A 27,826-nucleotide genomic window follows, 5' to 3' on the forward strand; every position below is an offset into this window, starting at 1 on the left:
GGGACTGCTTTCTGATTTGGAAATTCATTGTGTATTTTCCAAATTTTCTAGGATGACAAAGAGTGCTGTCACGTCTGTGGATTCAAACCGAAATGTGGTGACCATTAATGTGGTCTCCACATGGGTCTCCGTATGTAACTGCCAGAACAAAAGACAGGGAGAAATATAAAAACAAATAAAACCACTCCTCACTGCCATCCATCTCTCTCTGTGCAGTATTTTTGTACCATGCACGTTGCAGGTGGCTGAAATTCAGAAACCCAAATTATACCTGGCAAAGGGCTAGAAGTGAGTAATTTATTTTAATATCTACATTAAAAATTTTTTAACGTTTATTTATTTTTGAGAGAGACAGAGACAGAGCACGAGCAGAGGAGGGGCAGAGAGAAAGAGGGAGACACAGAATCCAAAGCAGGCTCCAGGCTCTGAGTTGTCAGCACAGAGCGTGACTTGGGGCTTGAGCCCATGGACTTCGAGATCATGACCTGAGCTGTAGTTGGATGCTTAACCAACTGAGCCACACAGGTGCCCCTTTAATATCTACATTTTATTAAAAAAATTTTTTTTTAACATTTATTTATTTTTGGGACAGAGAGAGACAGAGCATGAACAGGGGAGGGGCAGAGAAAGAGGGAGACACAGAATCTGAAATGGGCACCAGGCTCCGAGCTGTCAGCACAGAGCCCGACGCGGGGCTCGAACTCACAGACTGTGAGACCATGACCTGAGCCAAAGTCGGACGCTTAACCGACTGAGCCACCCAGGTGCCTCTGTCTACATTTTAAACTAATATGTGTCCTAACAAGTTGTAGGGCTTGGAATTTTACAAAGAGAGAGAATAAGAGCCACAGAAAAGTAGGAAATAATTTTTTTTTTCCAGAACATGAACTCTGCTTTCGTCTGTAGGAATGAATCAGGAATTGAATCTATACTTGTACGCAATATTTATCAATAGGTAACCAATTTCTCCCTGTCCAATAAATTACATAGAAAAAAATCAGAAGAGCACCAGTTGGAAGAAACACCAAATATCAGACTGTCTGGGGCACCCTCATGTCTTGGTCTGGCCCCAACTATCAATAAGAAAATAAAAATCTTTTGCAGTCCAACCATCCAACCATAATTTCTGTGAAAGATCTGAGGCACTTTCCATTTCTCCCCCATGGGTATAAAATATATATGTATATGTTTTGCAAAATTCTTGTCATATATGTATATAATTTTGTATCCTGCTTTCCCCCCCCCCCTTTAACACTGTATCTGAGGAATCACCTAGTATTTTCAAAGAAGCCATATATTTTCAATGCAACATTCCAGGAATGATCCTTAGACATAATATCATTGGTTACAGATACACATGAATTACAATCGATACTATGTAAGTAGCTTTAAATTGTAACATCTTTCTATGGAATATTTATTGAGTTTATATTACGTACAGTTGCAAGTTAAATTATGTATAATTTTAGTTATAAATAAAACATTATCCACTATCATATTATTTATACTTCGTACTATGTAATTTTAGTAGTATTATTATAAACATGTGCTACTATTTACTACGAGTCTCCACTATGAGTAGAGACTAGGGCTAGAAGTATGACCTTTGATGATAGACCTAGGTTCCTAAATTCTGGTGCTCCCATTTTCTATGTGACCTTCTCAACTTCCTTATCTTGGAAAAGGGGGTAATGGAGTTTTGAAGTTTATTGCAACAATATATTTAAGGTGCTAAACATAATGCCTAATACACAGTAAGCTCTCAACAGGCAGTAACTATTCTTATGATTATTATACTTTCTATGCCTTTGCTAATTACAATACATATAATTATAATATAAATTATAATTTATAGCTATAAATTATAAATTATATGTATACTTTATAATCACATAAATAATATAAATGATATATACAAGTTATAAACGTAACATAATGATTTAACTCAATTCAGAACTATAAGGCTAACCCAAAGATACCAAAAAGGAACTCAAAAGTGGGAGTTACTCATACCCAGAGCGTTCCAAAGATCTCAGGGAACATTCTCAGCACAAACCATTGAGTAGGTGATTCACCTCTTACTCTCTTTTCCCATATGACTGATCAAGAATCATAGCTCGATGGGGCGCCTGGGTGGCTCAGTCAGTTGGGCACCAGACTGTGGCTCAGGTCATGGTCTTACAGTTCGTGGGTTCAAACCCCCCGTCGGGCTCTGTGCTGCCAGCTCAGAGCCTGGAGCCTGCTTCGGATTCTGTGTCTCCCTCTCTCTCTGCCCCTCCTGCACTCTCTCTCTCTCCCTCTCAAAAATAAACATTGAAAAGAAGAAGAAGAAAGAAAGAATCACAACTCGAAAAACAAAGTTGGCAGCTTCGGCATCATTGACATTTCTTTCCTGAGCCTCCTTTGCAAGTGTTGGTTGAAAAGGCATGTCTAAACAAAGTTCACGCTTGGGAGAGGAGCCTTGGAGATGGACTAGAACGCCGAGAGCCTTCCCTACGCTCCAGTGTGAAGCCGACCCCGCTGCCCTGCCTCTGCTTGGCTTCAGCCAGCCCTTTGTTGGCATTCTCACGCCGGCCCTCCCTCCACTAAGGCAGTGTTTCATTTGGGTCACTCGGGGACCCTTAAACATTCTGAGCCCCAGGCCCTGTTCCCAGAGATCCTAAATGAATTCGTCTGGGGTAGAGTATGAGCAGTCATATTTTATAAAAGCTCCTCAGGGGATCTGAATGTATGGCCAGGGTTGAGAAGCATGGCTTTAAGGCAGGGGTTCTCAACTTTGTCGGGGGTCAAAATGACCAGGAGGGCTTATTAAAACAGATGGCTGGTCCCGCCCCCAGACTGATTCAGTGGGTCTGGGATGGAGGGGGAGGGGGGCAGCTGAGAATGTGCATTTCTTATAGGTCTTCAGGTGATGCCAATGACCCTGGTCTGGGGGCCACATCATGGAGAACCACTGCCCTTAGACCACATCGCTTCTGCAGAGGTGATACTCGTGCCAAAAAGCCTTGTGATTTTCACTGGAGAGGAGTGGTGGCCGGCAGCTGTGAACTTGTTCTTGCTTTGGGCCCACACCTGTCTCCTCCATTAAGCTGTAGTGATCATTTTCGTGTCTATTTCCTCAGCAGCTTCAGAGCCTGGCAGTTGTAGGGACCAGAGAAATAAGAAAGAAAACAAAACAAACAATGCAGGCACGAGTGAGATCATGGGAAAATTTTTCTTAAAATATACCAAAGGCTGGGGCGCCTGGGTGGCTCAGTCGGTTCAGCGTCTTGACTTCAACTCAGGTCATGATCTCTTGCGGTTTGTAAGTTCGAGCCCCACGCTGGGCTCTGTGCTGACAGCTCAGAGCCTGGAGCCTGCTTCGGATGCCGTCTCCCTCTCTCTCTCTCTCTGCCCTTCCCCTGCTTGCATGCTTGCTCTCCCTCTCTCTCTCTCTCTCAAAAATAAACATTAAAAAAATTAAAATATACAAAAGGCTTATTTAGAATAACCAGTTACTGCTCTTGTTAGTGCAATTTACTAGAAGTTACCGAGCATTTGGTTTAGTGCTAGGTGAATGAAAGGCAAGACACTTAGTGATTCCAGGATAGCCCTACACTCTAGGACTTTATGGTCAGCAAATATCTATTAAGCACCCGCTAGGTGCCAAGCACCGGTCTGGGCCCTGTGAAGAGACACGTAAGAGATCTTAGAATCTTGTTTCAGCATCGTGTTTTATAAATTATGCTTTCTAACCTCCCTGTTAGACGGTGAGGAACATAATACATTGGAACCGAGGCCTTCCTCACTGTACAAGCGGGCTCCCGGTGTGGGTCAGTGTCTTTTGTGCTGGTTTTCTAGGCTCGCAGGCTGGGAGGACTCTCCCTGCTCCACGCGCCTGCCTCCCGACGCAGGGTGCTCTCTAGAACCTCCTCTGCAGGTGAGGAGCCTGTCTCATCACAGCGCACGTCTTCTCCTCTCCCGGGACCCCTTCGAGTGCTTCCACACTGCCCTGGGCAGGGAAGGAGGGGCGCAGAGGAGTAGGGTTCAGGGCTGGGCAGCCTCACTGCACAGTCACATCTGGAGACACTCCTGCTATTTATGAATTGCTCCGTGACTCACAGCTGCCCCCCGCTTCCTCCAGGAACTATATTTGGACGACAGCTGCCTTTCTCCAGGAGTAGGACATGCCACACCCACTGGATGCAGTCCCAGGCCAGCCCTTGGTGCGCGGCCACCACGCTTTCTCCCTGCTGTCTGGGGTGAGGTGACCCAGAAATGAGAACACCACCCATTCCAGGGCCCTTTATGGTGGTGACCTTCACTCAGCCCCTCATCGGAGCCCAGGTGTCAAACACTTCCAGGCACTGACTCCAGGGAATGGTTTTAAAGGCTTTCCAATCTAGATGACACTTTCTCCAGCTCATCCCAAACCTACAGTGAGGGCTTGTCAGTTAAGCGCTCACAGCTCTTCAAAGTCCTGCTTCCTTGTAGCTGTGCCCAGAAACAGGGGATAGGTCCTGGTTCCAGTCAAGAAATAGCATAGATGGAAACCAATCTGGCAGTCCTCAAACATAGGATTATTGGCACAACAATTCTACTCCTAGGGACGTACGCGAGAGAAAATAAAACATAGCTCTCCACAAAACCTTGTGCACAAATATTCATAGCAGTATTATGCGTAACAGCCAAAATGTGGAAACAACCAAATGCCCATCATTTGATGAGTGCAAAAATAAAACGTGGCACATCCATACGAACGAACAGAATATTAATCAGTTATAAAAAGGAGTGAAATGCGGACACCTGTTACCACATGGGTGAACCCTGAAAACATGATGCTCAGTGAAAGAAGCCAGTCACAGAAGACCACATAGTATGATTCCACCGATATGAAACATCCAGAACAGACAAACCCATAGGGACAGGAAGGAGATTGGTGGGTGCCAGGAGCTGAGGATGGGGGGGGGGGGGCGGAGTGACTATTCACGGGTCACTGCATTAAGTGTGCTGATGGGTATGAGGTTTCTTTTTAGGGTGATAACCATGCTGTGGGATTAGATGGTGGTGATGGTTGCACAACTCTGTGAACAAACTAAAAGCCCCTGAATTGTACACTTTAAATGCATGAATTGTATGGTATGTGATATATCTCAATAAAGTTGTTAAAAGGAAAGAAAAATACGGGCGCTTAGGTGGCTCAGTTGGTTGGGTGTCTGACTCTTGATTTCAGCTCGGACCATGATCCCACAGTCTGTGGGACCGAGCCCCATGTTGGGCTCTGAGCTGATGGTGCGGAGCCTGCTTGGGATTCCTCTTCTCCTCTCTCTGCCCCTCCCCTACTCTCTCTCTCTCTCTCTCTCAAAATAAATAAACATTTTTAAAAATCTTAAAAAAAAAAAAGAAAGAAAAATAATACGAGGTGAAGCCATGGCAAAGGCAAGTAACAAAGTAAGTATTTTTTTTAAATATATTTTCTACCATCACTATGTTCTAACCTGTTCTAATCATAAAACCAGTAGAGATAGAATATGCTTGTTATAAAAAATTTAAGCAATGGAGATAGGGAAATGAAGTGCCCTATAATTCCCCATCTCTCAGCAATAGCCAGTGTTTGATGTCCCAGCTTTTAGGGTTTCTTCCTTGTTTGCACTACAGCACATGTGTAGAAACAGAACATGGGGTCTGGGCCTGGCCAGCTGGGGCGCAGACGCAGCTCTACCCTCAGGGGCTGTGACTGGGAAAGCTTCCTCACCTCCCTAAGCCTCACTTCCCCATCTGTGACACTGAGACAATAAAAGCATCTCCCCGCTGTGGGAGGGAGGACTGAAGGACGGTGGGGTTAGCCCAGAACCTGGCACAGGGTGAGAGCCCCAGAGAGAAGAGCCTGGTTGGTGCTGCTGCTGGTGTTATTACGGTATTATGGTCACCTCCATTCTTTCTTGGTGGCTGCGTGGCATTTCAGGATTTCTTTCTTTAAATGCATTAAAGTGTGAACAATAGAAATCATTTTGTCTTGCCCTCATCTCTCTGAAGGAGAGACACCCTGCTCACTGGTGTAGGGACTCAGCTGACTGGGAAGGCCTCCCCACAACGGTGGGCCACGGGAAACAGCTCCTGACATTCCGGCTTCAGAGCAAATCCAACACAGTGACGGCTTCTTTTCAAAGTGCAAATCACCAAATTCCCACTGGGGTCTTTATCAGAGCAGAAATTGTGCCTATGACCACTGGCTCAGATTTCTCCTCCTTGTATGGGGAAGGCTGTGCTGCTTGGCCACAGTCCCTCCATCCCAGCTGGGACCATGGTTTAGCCACAAGATTAGCACAAACGGCTTTGGGAGGATTTGTTTATCTTTCTGGGTTTTGTTCTAGATACAAAAGCAACACAAGCTACATGCTTGCAGCTAAGAAAAATTAGAATAAATTAGAATACTACAGAAGTGTATGTATGAGTCCCCGCCCCCACCCCATATATAACCACAACTGTCTTCTGAGGAGGGTACGAGCCACTAAATCGGAAGTTTTTTCATTTATAGACCCTTGAGATGGGCTTATATTGCAGGTTTGGAAACCAGCTAAGAGCCCAACTGCCACGGCTGGCAGAGGGAGAACGTGGAGTTCCTGGGGGCGCACCAGGAAAGAGGGGGAACAGAGCACGGAATTCAGCATGGGGTAAAGGCCAGCAAGGAAGCCCCTGTCCGGGTCCTTGTCAGGACTAGGAAGAAGGTCTCAAAGCAGTTTCAGGTAAATTGCTGTGAAATGTGCTTACGTGTGACTCTTTCTGACGATGCCCAAATTTTCAAGAAAGTTGTCTTGTGTGTGTGGGCTTTTTGTTTTTGTGGAAACCAAGGAAAGAGCTGAGAGTATCAGGTCTGGAATGATGTGGGCTAGACAGAGTCCACACACACACACGTGGACGCCCCCCCACCCCCAGGGTAGCCCCAAAACTCTGGAACCAGAGCCAGGTTCCAGCTGGTACCAGGGGCCTCTGTGGACATGGGGTTACGTGTACAGAGTGGGAAGTAAAAGTTCTCCCAGATCCCAGCCCTCAGAAATCAATGTCATTGAGCGTTTGGAGCATGTTCTTTCAGAGTTTTGCTAGGAGTGTACGAATATATAAATTATCATTAATGAGATGAGATTATGCTTTACATACTGTTTTTCCCTTTTCTGTTTAAATTTTTTTAATGTTTATTTATTTTTGAGAGAGAGAGAGAGAGTGTGCGTGAGTGGGGGAGGGGCAGAGAGAGAGGGAGACACAGACTCAGAAGCAGGCTCCAGGCCCTGAGCGGTCAGCACAGATCCCGACGCGGGGCTCGAACCCACAGACCGTGAGATCATGACCTGAGCCAAAGTCAGATGCTTAATGCTTAACAAGGCCACCCCAGCGCCGCTGCCCTTTTCCATTTAAATAACAAAACCTGAACATTCTTTGAGTCAAGAGATGTAGGTCAGTTTCACTTGTTAAGGACTGCTAAGCGTAGGTCTGCCTAGTTCATTTATCCCATCTCTTATCAAGGGACATCAGGGTTGTTTTAACGTTTCATCATCAGGAAAATAAACGACAATTGTCCTTTCATATGCACATCACTCACATTTGTGTGAGTTTTTCTGGAGGACACGCTCCTAAAAGTAGATTAGGTGGGTCCAAAGACACGTAGAAAGTTAAACAATTGTTGGGGCGCCTGGATGGCTCAGTCGGTTAAGCGTCCGACTCTTGGTTTCGGCTCAGGTCATGGTCTCGCGGTTCGTGGGTTCGGGCTCCACATCGGGCTCTGTGCTGACAGTGTGGAGCCTGCTTGGGGTTCTCTCTCTTTCCTTCTCTCTCTGCCCCTCCCCTACTCATACTATCTCTGTCTCTCTCAAAATAAATAAATTAAAACTTTAAAAAAGGAAATAAAAAATCAAAAGTTAAACGATTATTTATTTCTTCTCTAGACACTCCTAAACAACACTTAAGTGCTGTTGTTGAATATACCGAATACTTCAGGGCTACTATTAACTACTCTGAGATCAAATAATAATGGCCAGGATTCTATTTTCCTTGTTGTCTTTGCAGCCACATATGACCAAAGAGTGTCGGTCATTCATTCATTCATGCATTCACTCACTCATCTGACCAATATTCGCTGAGTGTCTATTTATCATGTGAGCACTTGCCAGTCACAAACAGACGTCTCTGCCAGGGTTGGCCTTACATTTATCGAACTAAGTGGTTACACTACTGTTAATTCACTGCGAAAACCTACCAGGGTTAAACACCGCTCTGCAAGCTAAATAGAAACGTAGCCACCAGTAACCAGGGAACACATGTGACAGGTGAGCCTTGCCCCAACATGATACTCCAAAGTCCTGGAGGAAAAGAAAACTTCTACAGATAGATGATGAAACTCTGTCTTACGTGAGCTCAACTATAGGAAACAATGACACGTAAGTTTTGGTTCCTTCTGTAACACTATGAACAGTGTTAATCTTTCATTTAAAAAATGAAGATGTGTGGGGCTCCTGGGTGGCTTAGTCGGTTGGGTGTCCGACTTTGGCCCAGATCACGATCTCACGGTTTGTGGGTTCGAGCCCCGGAGCTTGCTTCAGATTCCGTGTCTCCCTCTCTGTCTGCCCCTCCCCCACTTGTGCTCTGTCTGTCTCTCTCTGTCTCTCTCAAAAAAAAAAAAAAAATCTGTAAGAGCAGCCCAGCCCGATGACTTTGGCTGTGTTATGCCCAGGTACAGTGATCTGCAAAGGATGGGAGTGGTGAGGGATTCTTTGAGGAGGGTTATATTCTTGTGTAATTTGGCTTCAATTTACCACACTGACTAGAGTGAAATCCCCAAGCCAGTTAAAATGACGTAAGAAAAATATAAATAATGTATAGCTTTGGTTGGGGCGGGAAGGCTGAATTTCTGTGACTGAGTCTTTTATGTAACCAAGTTTAGCCGGGCAGACTTCTTCTTCGTGCAACTTCTCGGGGGAGGGGGAGCAGCTGCATCTCAATAGGAAATGTTTCATTAACCACGACAAAGACTGGATTTAAAAGTTTCAAAGCCCTGAAAACATTTTTATTGAAACCGCTATAAATCCAATGTGAAAACAAGAGACCAAAAAGCTCTCCCTGTGCAGCTTCAGACATGAACTGACTCATCAGCTAGCAAAGTTTGCACACTCACATGGCCACATCTGGATCGGGGGTCTTCAGAGAACATCGCCAAAGAGTGAGTGTATTTTTCTTTTTGGTGGATTAAAAACCCTGGAGTCCAAGGGATTAATGAAGGCATTCGAGCGGGGCACTGAAAGCCTCCTTTTTAACAGCGGGAGAGATGTATACAACAGCCATTGAAAACCTTGCAATCACCATTTTTATTTCTATTTATGTTTGTAACTAATGCTCAATGTCACTTTATGACGTTTGTTGAAGACTGACATTTTTTTTCTGGGTACCTTTTACTCATCGAGACATGGAGAGGCTGTTAGGCTCTATTACATCTTGCCAATGACCGGGTAACTGCGTATGCCTTAGTGACTGCCCGTCCTTGCTTCTGCAGGAAGCAGGGAGAGGCTGGTCACTCTGTGTCCACCCTCCGTCTGTAGCAGTTCATGTGGCCGGTGAGTGATGGTCACTAAGGCTAAACGCCCAGAATTCCCTCACTAACCAGGCATGACTGCAGAGGAGGAGGACACGCTTATATAAGCTCAGGGCTGAAAATCGAGAATCCTGAAAGGAGTGCCTGGCTGGTTCAGTCGGTAGAGCCTGCAACTCTTTTTTTTTTAATTTTTTTTTTCAACGTTTTTTTAATTTATTTTTGGGACAGAGAGAGACAGAGAATGAACGGGGGAGGGGCAGAGAGAGAGGGAGACACAGAATCGGAAACAGGCTCCAGGCTCTGAGCCATCAGCCCAGAGCCCAACGCGGGGCTCGAACTCATGGACCGCGAGATCATGACCTGGCTGAAGTTGGACGCTTAACCGACTGCGCCACCCAGGCGCCCTGAGCCTGCAACTCTTGATCTCAGGGTCGTGAGTTCAAGCCCCACACTGGGTGAAGAGCTAGAAAGAAAGGAAGGAAGGAAGGAAGGAAGGAAGGAAGGAAGGAAGGAAGGAAGGAAGGAAGGAAGGAAGAAAGGAGGGAGGGAGGGAGGGAGGAAGGAAGGAAAGAAAGAAAGAAAGAAGGAAAGAAAAGAAAAAGAAAACCCTTAAAAAAAAAAAAAAGAAGTCCTGAATGAGAAGCCTGCCATCAGTTTGATGACTTTCAGTCACTTAGCAAAGTGCCCTTACCAGATGAGTCAAGGAAACAATGAACTGGTTTTAGAAAGGAAATTGCGAGCAAAGAACCACATGGTCGGAGGAGTGTTCGTCTACAGGCCTTTCACAATCACACGTCCAGAGATGAGGACTTGAGGATGAAGACAGTAATACTGGATGGTATTTTCCGAAGACTTAACACGTGCCACGTCCTGCGCTACATAGATGCTCATTTGATCGTCCGTCATTCTGGGAGGTGGGCGCCACTACTATCCCAGTTTTACACTCGAGACAGAGACTCGGGAGAGATCCAGGAACTCGACCAACTCTTCACCCCAGAGCCCCTGACGTGGGAGCCTGGGCTCCCAGCAGCTATCGGGTGCTACATCCCAAGTAGGACGGCTTGGATCTGCGACCTTCAGAGAGGCACCGGAATGCTTGCCCACAGCACATAAGTGACCGTGAGCTGGAGACACCCACTGGGGGTGGGGGAGTGGGAGAGGAAGGACCCTCTCCCCAGCTGGACGACTGAGTAAGGGACACCTCAGTTCCAGAGGCCTCTCTGTGAGGTAGGAGTGCCTGGAACCTGCTTCAGAATAGGCCACAGGTGGAGAGGAAGTTGGGGGGTCTGAATGGAATAGGAGTTGATAATTGTTGAAGGTGACTGATGGGTACACAACAGTTTATTACACTATTTTGTCTGCTTTTGTCCATGTTTGGAATTTTCCAAAATAAAGAGTTAAAAATAAGTAAAGAGGGGGCAATCGCATCAACCTCTTAAAAAGAGCACACCGTTTCAGGGCGCCCGGCTCAGTTGAGCGTCTGACTTCCACTCGGGTCATGATCTCACAGTTTGTGAGTTTGAGCCCCGTGTCACCCTCTGTGCTGACAGCTCGGAGCCTGGAGCCTGCTTCAGATTCTGTGACTCCCTCTCTCTGTCCTTCCCCTGCTCATGCTCTGTCTCTCTCTCAAGAATAAATAAACATTAAAAAAAAAAAAAAGAACACACCATTTTGACAGGAAATACTGAAGTAAGAAGAGGGTCTGAGTAAGCACCTATTCTGTGTCACACTGGATGGGGGGGGGGGCGCTCCTTGGACTGCTGTCCTCAGGTCCTCGTGATGACATACGAGGTCAGAGCTGCTTCCAGCCTCATCTGACAGATGGGGACGCAGGAACTCAGACTATAGTGGAAATGACTTGCCAAGGGAGCCAGTAGGTCAGCCAGGTTCTGCGTCCCTGCCCTTCCTACAACATCTGCTTTTCCCTCCTCCTCAGTCTGGAAGTACTAGGCATTATGCCAGCCAATCCCTCGAGAAGATGGGTATTAGCTTAAGATAAATGTTTGGCTAAAAAAAGAAGATGAACCATAGATACAATAGAGAAGATGAAACGCAGAGGGAGTAGAGCCTGAGTGAGAAGTCAAAGGCAATATTTCCAGACTGAACTGAGACAGGTTTCCACAATCAGTCCATTTGGGGGGTGCTATCCTGCATGTATACACCTCACTTCAAGACTCCCAATGTCCAATAAACTTTTATTTTTTATTGTTCTTCACAGTTTATTTATTTATTTTGAGAGACAGAGAGAGAGCCAGCTCACACACAAGTGGGGGAGGGACAGAGAGGAGGAGAGAGAGAATCCAAAGTAGGCTCCACGCTGTCAGCACGGAGCCCAATATGGGGCTCGAACTCGTGAACCGTGAGATCTCAACCTGAGCCAAGATCAAGAGTCGGACGCTTAACTGACCGAGCCACCCAGGTGCCCCTTCAGTAAACTTTTAGCACCTCAGAATAATGGACGCATTTTTTTTTTTTTTCTATGCAGAATTCCATTTGGAGACCACTCCTCTGCCCCAGAATCCTCATGCTCAAGGTGGCTGACCCTGCCTCTGATTCCAGGTGCAGGGAGTATACAGGCCTGGCCAACCTGAGCAGCACCTGCCCAAGGACAGTGGCCAGGAGGCTGGGGGGTAGTCACCAGGGCTCTGGGGTTGTGCATGCTGAACATGGGCCAAGGGACCCCCTGAGAAGAAAGGCAACACGGAGGCAAGTGAGGCCCCGGAGGAAGGACACCCTCTGGGGGCGTTGTGAGTGCCCGGATGAGGTTACACTGGGTGTTACCGCTGCCTCTAGAGTCGGAGTGTGGCGACCCAAAAACTAGTTCGCCTTAGGTTTCTATAACCCGTAACCAAAGGAGAGTCCTGACCAATAATCCTGTTTCGCTGTGCTGAATCGTCCTTCCTCCAGCGTAAGTGGCCTCGGTAAACACCTCAGGGGCCAGTGTGCTAAGGCAGGGGTTTGAAACCTGGTGGGGGGCGGGGGGAATGCAGATTGCCAGGCCGCATACCTGGAGATTCTGATTGGCTAGACCCAGGATGGGCCCAGGAATCTGTCTCCTTAGTAAGTGCTCCACGTAATTCTGATGCAGCCTGCCAGTTTGGGAACCAATAGTCCAAGGAGCGTGCTTTGGAGCTACAGCTCCCAGGAACGCTTTCATGTGGGTCGCGTCAGCCTCAACTCTCTCCCTACCTGCTTCCATTTCCGGGCATGTACTTTTACCAAAACGTACATTGGTCAAAAGACCTTTTGATGGGGCGCCTGGGTGGCTCAGTCGGTTGAGCTTACGACTTCGGCTCAGGTCACGATCTCACCGTCTGTGAGTTCGAGCCCCGCGTCCGGCTCTGTGCTGACAGCTCAGAGCCTGGAGCCTGCTTCGGATTCTGTGTCTCCCTCTCTCTCTAACCCTCCCCTGCTCATGCTGTGTCTCTCTCTGTCTCAAAAATAAAATAAAACATTAAAAAAAAAAAAAGACCTTTTGAGGAGCTTGTTAGAATACCTGTTGAGCTTAAGGTGCTCTCCCTGGTCTCTGCATGGGTCTGTGGGCTCGCAGAGCTCATCTTTCCAGATGCCATGTGGAGAATGAAGGTCATCTTCCCGTCACACCCAGAGCACACAAAACAGGTGGTTCTAGGTGGGCCACCAAAGCTAGGAGAAATACCAGGGACCACAGCTTACACCCCTAAAACGCAGCAAGCCACCAGTGTGGGCACCACATCTCAGCTGGGTCTCAGGCCTTCTGTATGCCTGATGGCGGGCCGTGAAATGCTACATTTTTGGAAAGCTGTTTGGCAGCACAGCCTTGAAGTTCCTATTCTCTGACCCAGTGATTCCATTTCTAGGACGCTGAGACTGGAAAATAATCAGAGGAGTCTGCAAAAACTGCACACAGAGATGCTCATCACAACCATGTCTCTGACAGCCAAACACTTCAAGACAATCTACATGGCTGTCAGCTGGGGACCGGCTCAAGCAAGTACCCAGCCTGTAAAAAGCATGTTGTCTACATCAAACAAAAAACCTCCCGCCCGGTGGGGTGTCTGGGTGGCTCAGTTGATTGAGTGAGCACCCAACTCTTGATTTGGGCTCAGGTCATGATCTCATAGTTCAGGGGATCGAGCCCGACACTGGGCTCCATGCGGGCAGCATGGAGCCTGCTTGGGATTCCCTCTCTCCCCGCCCCCTCTCTCTGCCCCTCCCTTGCTTGTGTGTGTACACATGTTCTTTCTTGCTCTTGCTCTCTAAATAAATAAATAAACATTTTTAGAAAGCTTCTGGGGGCGCCTGGGTCGCTCAGGCGCCTGAGTGTCCAACTTCAGCTCAGGTCACGATCTCACAGTTTGTGGGGTTGGGCTCTGTGCTGACAGCTCAGAGCCTGGAGCCTGCTTGGGATTCTGTGTTTCCCTCTCTCTTTGCCCCTCCCCTGCTCGTGCTCTGTCTCTCTCTCTCTCGCTCTCAAAAATAAATAAACATTAAAAAAAATTAAACAGAACATTAAAAAAAAAACTTCTGCACAACAAAAAGAAATTAATAAAATGAAAAGGTGACCTATGGAATGAGAGAAAATATTTGCAAACCACATATCTGATAAGAGGCTACTCTCTAAAATATATAAGGAAAACATATAACCCAACAGCAAAAAAATAAATAACCCAATTTAAAAATGGGCCAAAGACCTGAACAACCATTTTTCCAAACAAGATATTCAAACGTGAAAAGGTGCACAATGTCACTAATCATCAGGAAAACACAGATCAAAGCCATAATGAGCTGTCACTTCACACCTGTTAGAATGGCAAAAGGTAACTGGTGACGAGGATGTGGAGAAAAGGGATCCCTTATGCACTGTTGGTGGGAATAAAGAAAGAAAATGTGATTTCTGTATACATCATGGAACACTATTCAACCATAAAAAAGAAGGAAATCCTGCCATTTATGACAACATGGATGAAACTTGAGAGCTTTATGCTAAGTGAAATAAGTCAAAGAAAGACAAATGCATGTATGTGGAATCTAAAAAAACAAAACAAAAAAACCACAACACCAAACTCATAGAAATAGAAAATAGAGAGTGGTTGCCAGGGTACAAACTTCCAGGTATAAGATGAAAAAGTCCCAGGGAGGTAATGTACAGCATGACGACTATAGATTTTGAAAGTTCTCACCACACCAAAAAATTGTAGCTACACGAGGTGGTGGATCTGTTAACTGACCTTACTGTGGTGATCGTTTTTGCAACAATACATATATAAAATTACTAAACTGTATGCCTTAAACTATATAGGTTGTATGTCAATTTTGTCTCAATAAAGCTGGGGGGAAAAGTATATTGTCAAGGAATTTTTGCCACCATGCTTACAAAACAACAGTTACTGAGAATGTTGACACAGGAGTGCCTGGGTGGCTCAGTCGGTTAAGCATCCGACTTCGGCTCAGGTCATCATCTCGCGGTTCGTGAGTTCGAGCCCCGCATTGGGCTCTGTGCTGACAGTTCAGAGCCCGAAGCCTGCTTCAGATTCTGTGTCTCCCCCTCTCTCTGCCCCGTCTCTGTCTGTCTCTCAATAATAAAGTAACGTTAAAAAAAAATGTAAAAGAATGTTGATACAAATATATACATATATATACACATACACAGATATGCCTATATACTCACACAAATCTGTACATATGTACATGTATATGCACACATCCTCTGTAAACTGTTGATATATATTGTCACAGACACATATAAGCCATATAATGCCAATTTCTTATTTAAAAATATAGATGTATCTATATCCATGCATAAAACAATAGAAGGAAGTCCACTAAAATGTTAACAGTGATTATCTCTGAGTAATTTCTATTTTCTTCTTTATAGTTCTATTTTCTTTAAAAAAAATTTTTTTTTAATGTTTATTTATTTTTGAGACAGAGACAGAGCATGAACGGGGGAGGGGCAGAGAGAGAGGGAGACAGAATCGGAAGCAGGCTCCAGGCTCTGAGCCATCAGCCCAGAGCCCGACGCGGGGTTCGAACTCACGGACCGCGAGATCGTGACCTGAGCTGAAGTCGGACGCTTAACCGACTGAGCCACCCAGGTGCCCCATATAGTTCTATTTTCTAAATCAGGGTAAGTTACAAAATTAAGGCATATCCTTTAAAAATCATGTTTTCAGAGAATTACTAATACATGGAAAATGCTTGTGAAATGACATCAAGAGGAAATATAGGATAAAAATATATATTCAACACAATACCAATTAGGTTTTTAAATTATATATATATATATATATATATATATATATATATATATATATGAAATATATATACAAAATTTTATATAGATATCCCGGAAAATACTAAAAACTGTTAAGTCTGTGTAGTGGGATTATTAGTATTTTCTTCATTTCATTTGTGTACCGTTTCCAAGCTTTCTTTCCTTTTTTTTTTTTAAGATTTTTTTTTTAATGTTTATTTACTTTAGAGAGAGAGAAGGGGGGAGGATCCAAAGCTAGCTCTGTGCAGGGCTCAAATTCACAAACTGCGAGATCATGACCTGAGCCAGAGTCGGAGGCTTAACCGACTGAGCTGCCCAGGTGCCCCAAACTTTCTACAATGAGAATGTGTTAACACCTCAAGTCTGAGAGAAAACCCAGTCAGTTGCATCGTAACCACGGTTTCTAAGGGGAGCAGTCTCCCTCGAGAGCTTCTGGTCCCTTGCGGCCGGGCGTGTTGTGTGAGGTCATGAGGAATGACTGTCTCCTGAGCCCACAGCACAGGATGAGCACCCACCTCCCAGAGGCGCCCCATTCACACAGGCCAGGTTAACAGCAACTACAAAGTGAAGGTCATCCCAATAACGACCATTTACAGAGCTTTTCCTATGTGCCTGGCCCTGTGCTGAGTGCTTTGTGGGCATTTCTCAGGCATCATCTCCTTGAACTCATCAGGGGCCAGTCTAATTCCAAACCCAGGCTCTTACTGGCATCAAACTCTGGTAAGGAAGAAGTCTTTAAGGACTATCTTTATGGTAAGTCTGTTTCTAAGGAGAGTGTCTGGGATGCCCATGACCTTCTTTTTGATCCATTTACGTAAGAATAATGTTAAATTTTTACTTTTGACCTATAATTGTTGCTCCCAGAGGTCGTTTTCATGAATAACATGTCCCACTGCTGCTCTTGTTTTCGTTCCGCCTACCTTTTCTTCCGAGGGGTAAAAGCCAACTGCTCTCATGACAAAAGGAAGCTCCGACAGGCAAATGTGTTCCGACACCTTTCTGGTCTCCATTGTATCAATTCCTTGACTACGGAGCTGAGAATAGTAAAAATAGTCTTCCAGCTCCTATGTGCAAATACAATGAAACACAACACACATTTTGGCTCAAGTCTGCAGCATCCATTAGGACTTCAAGGACATTTTCTAGAAAGTACATTCTGAGCTCAGTGGGGAAAAGAGCTTTGGGAAAAAGGCAAGAAGGTTCATCCCGGGCTCATTTGTTTCACAAACTTAACTAGATGTTACCAGGAAGTGTTTACTCTGAGGACAATTACCCTGTAGAATTTTCCTTCCCTGCCACCAGCCACCAGACCGTAGAACGGGGTCAAGTCTTCGCCCCCGAGAGAAACTGCAGCCTCCAGAGCACTAGAACGGTGACAGAAACATCGCTGTTAGGGAGCGCTCGCGCCTGAGCACTGGCCAGCCCGAGTCCCGCTGGCACTGCGGACCTCGGCAGGGTGTCACGATGCCCATACAAGTAGGGTCTCCGTAAACTTGTCAGGAAAATTCCTTCTGAAATGAAGCCAAAAACGGAAAATTCAATTTCAATGTGGAACCTGGTGGTACAGGGTACCTGCCTTAATGGTAGTGATATTCTCTCGCCGATGACAGGGCAGGCGCTTGGCAATTTGTGGGCAATCTTCGGGGAGCACGGCTCCTCCCCTGAGGGAGGCAGGGAGGGGGGGAGGGAGGGAGGACCCCTGTGCACTGAAACCACAGTGCATCCCAGTGGAGCCGCGTCCCTCGTGAGATCTGTGTATGACCAGAGCCAAAAACCGGGGTAAGTGCAGGTACACTGCCAACACTAATTGCTTCCATAAAAACTCGGGAGGCCACAAGGGACCCATGCCAGTCAGATAAAAATAACCCTCTGCTCTCTAACATGGGGTCAGGTTTTCTAAAAATAGGCACCGTAAATGGTAAGAAAACCTAATTTTTTGTATGAGACTGACTCTGCCTCGCACGAAATACACGTAATAGGAAATCATTGTAATAGTCCACTAACTGGATTTCTGCTAATCAGGCCATTAGCCTCTTTGTGGAGTTATTAAAACACACTTCGGTGCAGACCACAGCAGGGAAGTGGTTAAGTATCCAGAATCTGGAGTCAGAGGGACACACGTTGAGTCCTGGCTCTGCCACTCGCAAGCAGTGTGGTCACGGGTCAGCGACAGCCTCCCTGGGCCCCAGTTTCCTCATCTATGAAATGGGAATAGTCACAGGTCTGCCTCACAGGGTTGTTTCGAAAATAAAGTGAAGGCACATAAAGGGTTTGACACGAAGCCCTTTGTTTTCCTCCGTGATGAGCGTTTGTTAGGTGTGGTGTTGAATCAGAAAGACCGGATGTGAATCCCAGCCCCACCACTTACTCCAGTGCTTGGGGCGGGGGGGGGGTCATTTAGCACCCTGGAGCTAGTTTCCAGATATATGGGGGTACCACCGTGGGGACACTGCCAGTCCCTGCCTCCCAGGATGGCTGTGAGCATGAAATCAGAAAATGGGTGGAGAGCAGTCAGCACAGGGCCCGGCCCAGCGAAGGCTCAGTACGAGGAGCGATTATTACTGTTGAACTGGGCATCACTATACACCTGCATGGCTCTCCTCTTCAAAGAGTCAGCCACAAAAGCGTGCTGGCCCTCTGTCGCGGGAGCCTGCATAAGCAGGCTGCCTTTGGGTCTGGGGGAGCTGGTGTATTCTCCAGGGGGCCTGAGGCCCCTCTCCGGCAGGGCCCAGGCTTCACCCAGCTCTCAGCTCTGGTATTAGCCATCGAGGCAGGTATCCAGCGGACAGGGCTCCTCCTCTGTGGCCTCCAGGCCTTGTCCAGCCCCAATCCCGACAGGCTCTGTGGGAGACCACTTTTAGCCACGTGGCTCTGGGACAGGGCCAGGTAAAGGCCAGAGGCGACACAGAGGAGCCTGTCACTACCAGGAGTGTCTGGGAAAGACTCACAAGAGCTCCGGATTCTCTGGAAACAGCACTCTGGTGGTCAGGACCGTACTATGCACCCTACTTCCTGCCCGCTGCTGACTGACCCCAGAGAGCAAGAGGGACAGGACTGGCCTGTCCAAGCAGAGCTGGAGAAGGAAACCCACTCCCTCTGCGGTGAGAGCTCCAGTTTGTGAAATCTGAGGACTGTCAGTGGCCATGTTCACTCCGGGTGACAAAATCCACTTGTGCAGAGAATGAAGCCAGTAGCAGAGCCCCACAGAGAGCAAGTGGCGAGAGCACCGCATGCACACGCAGTCCCTGCACCTCGTGCAGCATGGTTACCTGAGATGCCCATGACCTTCTCATTAATTCCCCTTTGTGCTTCAGTTGGGTTTCGAATACTTGCAATAAAAAAGGGGGGTCATTAGGGCACAAAGGGCAAGGATGCTTATTGCAAACCTAGTGTGTGCCGAGCCATACTTCTGGGACATGAGCTCAGTGAGGAGAAGCAGTGAACACTGTAATCAGCACATGGCAAGTTTCAGCAAATGCTCCCTAGGGGAGGAGGCAGGAGAGGAACAGCAGGTGTGGTAATCTCTACCCTCAAAACACTGATGGTATTCCCATTTAACAGATGGAGAAACTGAGACTCAGAAGTTAAGGGACTAGCCTGAGGTCATAGAGCAAGCAGGCAGGAAAGGTGGTATGTGAATCTGGGTCTTTCTGCTCTTGTCTGAGCACAGCAGCAGGACCCCAGGTGGCTATGAGGTGAAGCACAAAAGAGCAATGGGGGATTTAAAAACGGGTGCCAGGGGCGCCTGGGTGGCTCGGTCAGTTGAGCGTCCCACTCTTGATTTTGGCTCAGCTCATGATCCCAGGGTCGTGGGATCGAGCTCTGAGTCAGGATCCACACTGAACATGGAGCCTGGCTGAAGACCCTCTCTCTCTCTCCCTCTGCCCCACTTCTCCGCTCACTCTATCTAAACAAACAAACAAACAAACAAACAAAACCATCAAAACCAAATAGGTGCCAAACAAGGGGAGGAAAAAGGCAGCATGCTGGCAAAGTCGGGGCAAAGGCACAGCACAGTACGCGTGGAATGAACCCTAGGAGAAGATGAAAGGAAGGGGTCTGCCCAGGAGAAGGTCAATGTGCTGCAGTGATCGTATTTGGGCCCAGAAGCACCCTGATTACAATCACGGGAACGTGAGCGGACTTAACATCTGTACTTCACCCTACGACTCACCGTGGTTAGACCAGCAGGGAATTTTGTTTGTTTATTTGTTTAGGGTTGTTACATTTCTTCCCATTAGTGGAGCACTGAACATATTAAGACACCAGAAACAGCAATGAAGTGCTAATTAGCTTATAATGATCCTTTGTCCCCACAACAGATTAAATTGAAATTCTCGGAAGCCTGGACTCTGGCCAGGCACCGGGAAGCTATTGGAAAGTGGGTGCCGTTTTTCACCCTCTAATCTCTACCATGATTATCGAGAAGAAGACAAAAATGAAAAGGTGTGTGTGGGGGGGGGATTCTGTTCTCTCAGCAGGGTGTGGCTCGCCTCCACTGTTCCAGGGACTGGCCACACACTCAGGAAGTACTTTTCAATGTGAGAGCTCACCTCTAGCTTCGGAATTCCCAAATTCCCACCATCTGCTCTTAGGTGAAGGCAGAGGTGAAGGTCAGAGTGACAACCGCAGTCTGAAGCCAGCGAGGATCCAGAGCAGACTTACCTGGCGAGTTTTGCTTATATTCAGGTTAAGGGAAGAAGCTTCGATGTCTGCCATAAAAGAAAGATGTACGCTTGGCAGATGACAGGGGGTACACTTTCACTGGGAGCCAGGAATCGGAGGAAGGTAGGATTCTTTAAGAGGGAAGGCGCCATTGAGCTGTCTATACCCAGCTCTTCAACGGGACGCTGCTGGGCAGGAGGCCATATGAGAGGCAGGGGCTGGGAGAAGGTGTTGAGGGACGGGCACTGGCTCTGCCCTGTGGCAGCTCAGTGAATCGGAGTAGATGAGAGGATTACTGTAGTACTTGCCCCCCTTTTCGGGAAAGCTCTTTAATAAGACCTTCACAAGGAAGAACAGAGGAGAGGAAATAATGTACCGAGCCCTTAGCTCTGTGCTAGATGCCTTCCCTATATTAACCTACTCAATCCTTCTTACAAGGATCCTATTAAAGTCCCTATCATTACCCTCCTTCCCCCCACCGTTTCACAGACAAGGAGTCTGAAGATCAGAGATGGTAAGAAGCATGCCCTGGGTGTCACAGCCAGCAGAAAGGAGGCTCCACATCCAAACCCATGTCTCTTGGGCCTCCAGGTGCAGGTACTGTCTGATCCTCAACCCGGATTTTTCCAGCCTCGCCCAAGGTAGAGCATCTCAGCTCAGGGCAGGCGGGTGTGAAGAGCAGAGTGGACACACATGTTTCAAATAAGACTCCTACTATTTCTGTTACACACGCTTGGGAGATTTGGGCAAGATCTTTGTAGCTGGTGTGAGTTTGCAGATGACAGAGTGGGAAGTATTTCAGGGGCCGCACCGAACAAAGTGGAATCATGCTGCCTTCGCTGCAAATAGTAGTGAATAGTAACCTTTTATCCGCACATCGGTATGGACAGATGTCATGGGGAGGAACCTGAACGCCAGGCTGTAGGGGGTTAACACCCGTCTGCTGTTACTAGTTAAGAAAAGAGGGTCTGGGGGCACCTGGGTGGCTCAGTCAGTTGAGTATCCGACTTCGGCTCAGGTCATGATCTCGTGGTTCATGAGTTCGAGCCCTGCGTCAGGCTCTGTGCTAACAGATCCTGGAGGCTGCTTCAGATTCTGTGTCTCCCTCTCTCTCTCTGTCCCTCCCATGCTCTCTCTCTCTCTCTCTCTCTCTCTCAAAAATTAATAAACATTAAGGAAAAGGCGTCTACACTTGACACCTTCTTTGTGGGGGTAGGGTTCTTGCCTCAACACATACCTTAAGTTGATTTCCCATTGCACCACCGATCGATCATGTCCTCCTGCCGTGAAGGCATAGCAGCCGTCATAGGAAACGGTCATTCCAGCCACCCCGCTTGGGTGGCATATAATAGCAGATGTCTTATGTGGATTGCCATCAACAGGTAAGATCTGAAGTCCAACCTAGGGAGGAATATGTAATTGGAAATTCAGATTCAGACAACTGGGGCCTGGGCTAGGACCTCGCACATTCATGTGTTACCTCCGGTTCTGTTTACTGGAAGGACGTGTGCATCTGGAGCTACCCCACACATTTCACGTGGCCAGGGGCTCACATACACTGACCCCTGTGGGGCGTTCCCTTAGGAGAGAGATGCCAGGTCCCGGTAGAGACACAGGAAGGATTTCACTGGTCTTCAGAGTCAGATATCCAAGGTTTTCCAGAATAATTCTGGAATCCCATGATTTTACGCTTTTCAATAGATTATTTAAGAAAATTTTTTGGAAATATTTATTTATTTCTGAGAGAGACAGAGACAGAATGCGAGTGGGTTAGGGGCAGAGAGAGGGAGACACAGAATCCGAAGCAGGCTCCTGGCCCTGAGCTGTCAGCACAGAGCCCGACGCGGGGCTCGAACCCACAGGCCGTGAGATCATGACCTGAGCCGAAGCCAGACGCTCAACTGACTGAGCTACCCAGGCACCCCTAGATTATTTATTAAATGTAGGACTAAGTGCAACGAGTTTGCATGTCTTTATAAGTTTTTTTCCATGTAAATAAATCAGAGAGAAAACATCCTTTGGTGACAATGTGTCTTCATGGGAGTATAGAAAATACAGTTAACTCTGCTCAAAAATGCCTCCTAAGACCCATTTCCACTCATTTATGGCAAATTTCAGTATCACTGTGGACCGGGACAGAAGTCAGGGGCTGGGCCATGACACCCAGCATCCTAGAGTCTGATCCTACTTGGGGCTGACTGCCACTCAAAACCCACAGAGTCATCTCACAGAGGCAGAGAGCAGAGGCTCATACCTTGTCTCTGTTAATAAACACCATGTAGCGTTTCTGCAGTTCCAAGGTGCTCTTCACTGGGAGGATTTGTACCTGTTCAATGGAAGAACCGTAAACTGGCCCAAGAAGTGTCTTTCTGCATGAGAAAAAAAAAAGGAACATTTTTAATTCCACAAATCTGAATGCAGTTTTCCTGACTAGCTACGTTTCATGATGCTGTATACATTTTAAATTCTGAATTTCCTGACCTGTCACTTGGCTAAGAACCTCGCTCTCAACTGCGGCTAACAGCTGCCATAAACAAGGGGCACAGCCTCAAACGGTAAATGCTCCAGGAAAGTCAGACTGTGAAGGACGCTTTCTGCGTGGAGGTTCTGACTTTCCTTCCTGACGGCTGAGTGAAGGGAACATTATGCCTCGAGGATGTGTACGGGAACAGGGGATGTGAAAAAGGCGGTGAACGAGAGGCACGCGTGGGCAGGAAGCAGGAAAACACCCTTTCCTCAGTGGTCGGCCAAGAGATTAGATGACGTGATACCTGTTGCTACAGACGCCTGACGCGCGGGTCCAAGTGCAACACACAGACTTCCGAAAAAACTGTCTGTGACTCAGACTGTAATGAATTGTACCTCCACAGTGGTCAGACTTCTTTAACTCAGACTCTGTTAGGAATCTGATCTGAGGCGAGGAATTGACGGGATGTTACCCTGAGCCCGGAGCAGGACATTTCCTGAAGCTGGAAAATGGTAGCTTCAGGACTCTGGCTCACACAGGCATCTTCTGAGGCCTAGGAGGAGTCCTGGTGTGTTTTAGTCTTAATTATATACCCTCTTTTTTTTAACAGTGCCCACAAATCCGAACACACTTCATACCTCGCAAAACCTGGATCTGTCCCTGTAAGGCGAGTAGCTATTACAATCTTATTATAAGTCCCTTGTTGTTTGGATGTGTTTTCTCCCTGTGTCCCCTGTCCCCAGCCCATGTCTAGTGGGGACAGTACATACTCCATGTACGTGCACTGAACAAAGTACAAATCCATTAAACAGCCTTTTTTAAGGACCTTCTGTGCCAGGCACTGTGCGAGGTGCTCGGACCCAGACGTGAGCTCACAGCCTGGCAGGGACGACAGGCACGGGAGCACCGTGAGGGCAGAGGCATGGGAACAGGCAGGTTCAGGGCTCAGAGACAGCTCTGAGGAAGGAGACCTGTGAGCTGGGTGTACAATGGTGAGTTGGAAAGGTGGAGAAGAATATGGAGGTGACAGAACAGGCAGTGAAAACAGGGGGTGCAAGTGCATGGAAGATGGACTGTTGGTGGAAAACTGCGGAAGGAAAATTCAAGGGGGAAGGAGTGGGAGGTGGAGGGCGGGGAGCTGAGCAGGGGAGCAGGGGCCAGTTGTGAGGGCAGATGCTGGCCGGGCTGCAGGATGCTGCAGGGGGCCGGGGGCGGGGGGGATCAGGTTGGATGATCCATGGTCAGGTTCATACACATGGAGACTTAGGTGAAATGTCAGAAATGCTAAACAGCCACCTGAGGGACCACGCGTTGGTTAGCCACAAGTCACCCTGTGTGGGGATGTCCAAGGACCTTCCCCAAGTATCCCTGAGTGGACAGAGGTGGGGAGACCATGGCTAAGAGAAGACTGATTTGAATCCCACGTGGAGGACGTGGGGCTGTCACACACCGCTGGTGGGAACGTGAGCGGGTGGCACTGTTTGGTAACCAGTCTGGCAGCTCCTCATCATGGTTAAACAGTTACTATGTGATCTGGCACTTCTACTCCCAGGTCTCTACCCAAGAGAAACGGGACATGTATCTGCATGGAAACCTACACACAAATGTTCATAAGAGCCCAACACAGAGACAACACCGATGTCCACCAACAGGTGAATGAATAGACAGATGAGGTAGACATTTTTTTAATGTTTATTTATTTTTGAAAGAGAGACAGAGCGTGAGCAGGGGAGGGTCAGAGAGAGATGGAGACAGAATTGGAAACAGGCTCCAGGCTCTGAGCTGTCAGCACAGAGCCCAATGCAGGGCTCAAGCTCACGAACTAACTGTGAGATCATGACCTGAGCCGGAGTCAGGCACTTAACCGACTGAGCCACCCAGGTGCCCCCAAATGGGATACATCTATAAAATGGAGTATTATTCAGCCATAAAAATGAACACTGAAACATGCCACACCACAGATGAACCCTGAAAACAGGATGCTGAGTGAAAGAAGCCAGACACAAAACGTCACACAGGCATAATTCCATACACACGAAATATCCATAATAGATAAATGCACAGAGACAGATGCAGATTGGTGGCTGTCAGGAGTGGGGCAGGAGTTGGGGAAGGAAGGAAGGAGGGTATGGGGGTGGCTGCTAATGGGTGCAGGGTTTGTTTTTGGGGTGATGAAAATGCTCTTGGATTAGACAGTGGTGATGATTGCACAACTTTGTAAATATAGTAAAAACCACTGAAAAGGGGTAAATTTTATGATATGTAAAACGTATCTTGATTTAAATTATAAGCAAAAAAAAAAAAAAGGTCGAACTATTCAGCCTCCCAATGCTTCCACTTCCTCAACAGTAAATGGGGACAATGACAATGACAGCACCTGCCCCAGGAGTCAGTGGTAAACATTAAGTAGGTTAATATACATAAAGCACTTGGAACAATTTCTGGCACATAGTAGGAGCCAGACAATGTAACTGTCACCATTGTTAAGCATATCTGACAATTTCATAAAGTTAGCATCTTTTGCTTCTAATTAAAAAAGTATTACATATTCATTGTAAACAATTTCACACACTTAGACATGCATAAGATAGACAGTCTACCTAGACTCCCACATTGCTGCACTCTTTCATCCCGAAATAATTGTGGGTAACAGTCTGGTGTCTGAGACTTGAGAATTTCTTTTATGTATTCTAACCTATGTAATTATAATTTTATGTGAAAATTATATAAATTATGGAAACACCATTGTATATGAAAATATAGTATGTCATAGGGATAGTTGCATGATACTACACAGAAAGCTGATTTTTTTCTTTCTTTTTTTTAAGTAGGCTTCATACCTAGCACAGAGCTCAGTGTGGGGCTTGAACTCACGACCCTGAGCTCAAGACCTGAGCTGATCAAGACAAATGCTTAACCCAGCCACCCAGATGCCCCTCTTTTTTTCTTTTCTACAAGCAGTATCATGTTTCAGCGTAGTAACAAGCCATCATTTAACCAATCCCCTATTAATGGACATCTGGATTGTTTCCACTTTTGAAAATATTTTCAAACAAGACATCCTTTTACTTATATCTTGGCATACTGGGTGAGGACGTCTGTGGGCTACATTCCTAGACATCAGACAACATGATGCAAATTAACAGCAGGCAACAATTGCTCTCCCAAAGGATGCCCCAGTTTCCACATCTCCCCAGCAGGCAGAGAGTGCCCACCCCCCTACACCTTTGCCAACACTGTGCACTGTTGGTCAACTTTATCTTTGCTAATCTGTTTCATGAAAAATGATGTCTTGCTTTCATTTACATCTTTGATACACTAGTGAACATCTGCTCATAGGTTTATTGGCCTTTTTCTGCAAACTGCCTTTTTAAGGTCTAGATATTTTTTAATGCATTTTATAATTGTTTTGGATTTATCATGAAAAGGCACTTCTTACCCAAGTAAGTGTGGTTATGAGGCCTTATTATTCCTACAACTTAAAAGATGCTTTATGCAAAGGGCTTTACTTTGGAGTGATGGAGATGTTTTGGAATTAGATACAGGTGGTTGTTGCATGACATTGTGAATGCATTAAATGCCAGTGAATTGTTCACGTTAAAATGGTTAGTTTTGGGGTGCCTAGGTGGCTCAGTCAGTTAAGCATCTGACTTTGGCTCATGCCATGATCTCACAGTTCGTGAGTTCAAGCCCCATGTTGGGCTCCGCGTTGATGGCTCGGAACCCGGAGCCTGCTTTGGATTCTCTGTCTCCCTTTCTCTCTCTGCCCCTCCCCGGCTTGTGCTCACTCTCTCTCTCTCTCTTTCAAAAATAAACAAACATTAACAAAATTAAAAAATAAAATGGTTAGTTTTTATGTTTTTTTAAGTGTTTATTTTTTTGAGAGAGAGACAGAGCTGAAGTCAGACACTTAACCGATTGAGCCACCCAGGTGACCCTAGTTTTTATATTTTGTGTTATTGAATTTCACTTCGATAAATTATTTTTTAAGGGACACCTGGGTGGCTCAGTTGGTTAAATGTCCAACTCTTGATTTCAGGTCAGGTCGTGGTCTTGGGGTCATGAGATCAAGCCCCACTTTGGACTCCACGCTCAGCATTGAGCCTGCCTGACATTCTCTCTCTCTCTCCTCTCCCCCTCCCCTGCTCAGGCTGTCTCTCTGAAAAAAATAGTAAAAGATGTTTTATGAAAAGAAATTTTTAAATAAAAATAAAAAGATGCCTTATGCTAATTTCCAACTGATTATCAATGGCAGAAACTCCTCTAACTGTGTGGCTCTAGGTCTCTGCTTAGTAATTGTTAGCAGGAACTTCGAGCCTGGGGGCCCTCCATGCCCAATCTATCTGCTTGGCAAAGTCAGATTTTCTCAGGACTTTCATATCTATGGGATAGTCCATGTCCAAAAGGTTTGTTTCCATTAAAGATCATGTACGAAGATTCCAGGATCGCCTAAAATTCTTTTGCCATGTATCTTTCAAATGTCTCCTTCCCAGTGTTTTAACATTAAAAAAAAGTTGTGCTGGATTTCTCTCCTATTCATGCCACATGACATAGCATTTCTCAGTCATTTTTCCTTGTACCCTTCTGGAAACAAATGTTTAAAAAAGGAAGAAGAAGAAGAATATGATGGTGATCCTTTGAGGACCTATCTTACTGAGAAACATTTCAAAACGATGATCTTCCTCAAGCATAGGACCAGCTGCTATTGGCCAGTTTTCTCACTTCTTTCTCCCAGGTGAGGTCACTAATGAGTTCTCACCTCTGTGTTTCTCCAGCCTCCACGCCTCTGATCTTGCCAGCCATACCACAAGGCAGCCAAACCACAGGCAGAGAGGGGATGCACCCAAAGCAAGGGCTGCACCGGTACTCAGTGGTGTGA

General features: G+C 46.5%; 1 protein-coding gene across 3 annotated transcripts in view; it reads right to left on the bottom strand.

The window, feature by feature from the left end:
• The window catches only part of CFAP251 (cilia and flagella associated protein 251), a 67,892-nt gene that overhangs the window by 4,865 nt on the left and 35,201 nt on the right, over nt 1–27,826 (bottom strand). For all 3 annotated transcript variants that reach the window (XM_027043887.2, XM_015063787.3, XM_053206656.1), the window contains 4 exons: nt 22,735–22,849; nt 21,718–21,881; nt 17,089–17,179; nt 16,736–16,879 (listed from right to left, as the gene is read on the bottom strand). In XM_027043887.2, the coding sequence (XP_026899688.1) occupies nt 16,736–16,879; nt 17,089–17,179; nt 21,718–21,881; nt 22,735–22,849 (514 nt within the window). The remainder of the gene's footprint in view (nt 1–16,735; nt 16,880–17,088; nt 17,180–21,717; nt 21,882–22,734; nt 22,850–27,826) is intronic.

Source organism: Acinonyx jubatus, chromosome D3 (assembly GCF_027475565.1).
Source record: "Acinonyx jubatus isolate Ajub_Pintada_27869175 chromosome D3, VMU_Ajub_asm_v1.0, whole genome shotgun sequence".
Taxonomy (NCBI): Eukaryota; Metazoa; Chordata; class Mammalia; order Carnivora; family Felidae; genus Acinonyx; species Acinonyx jubatus.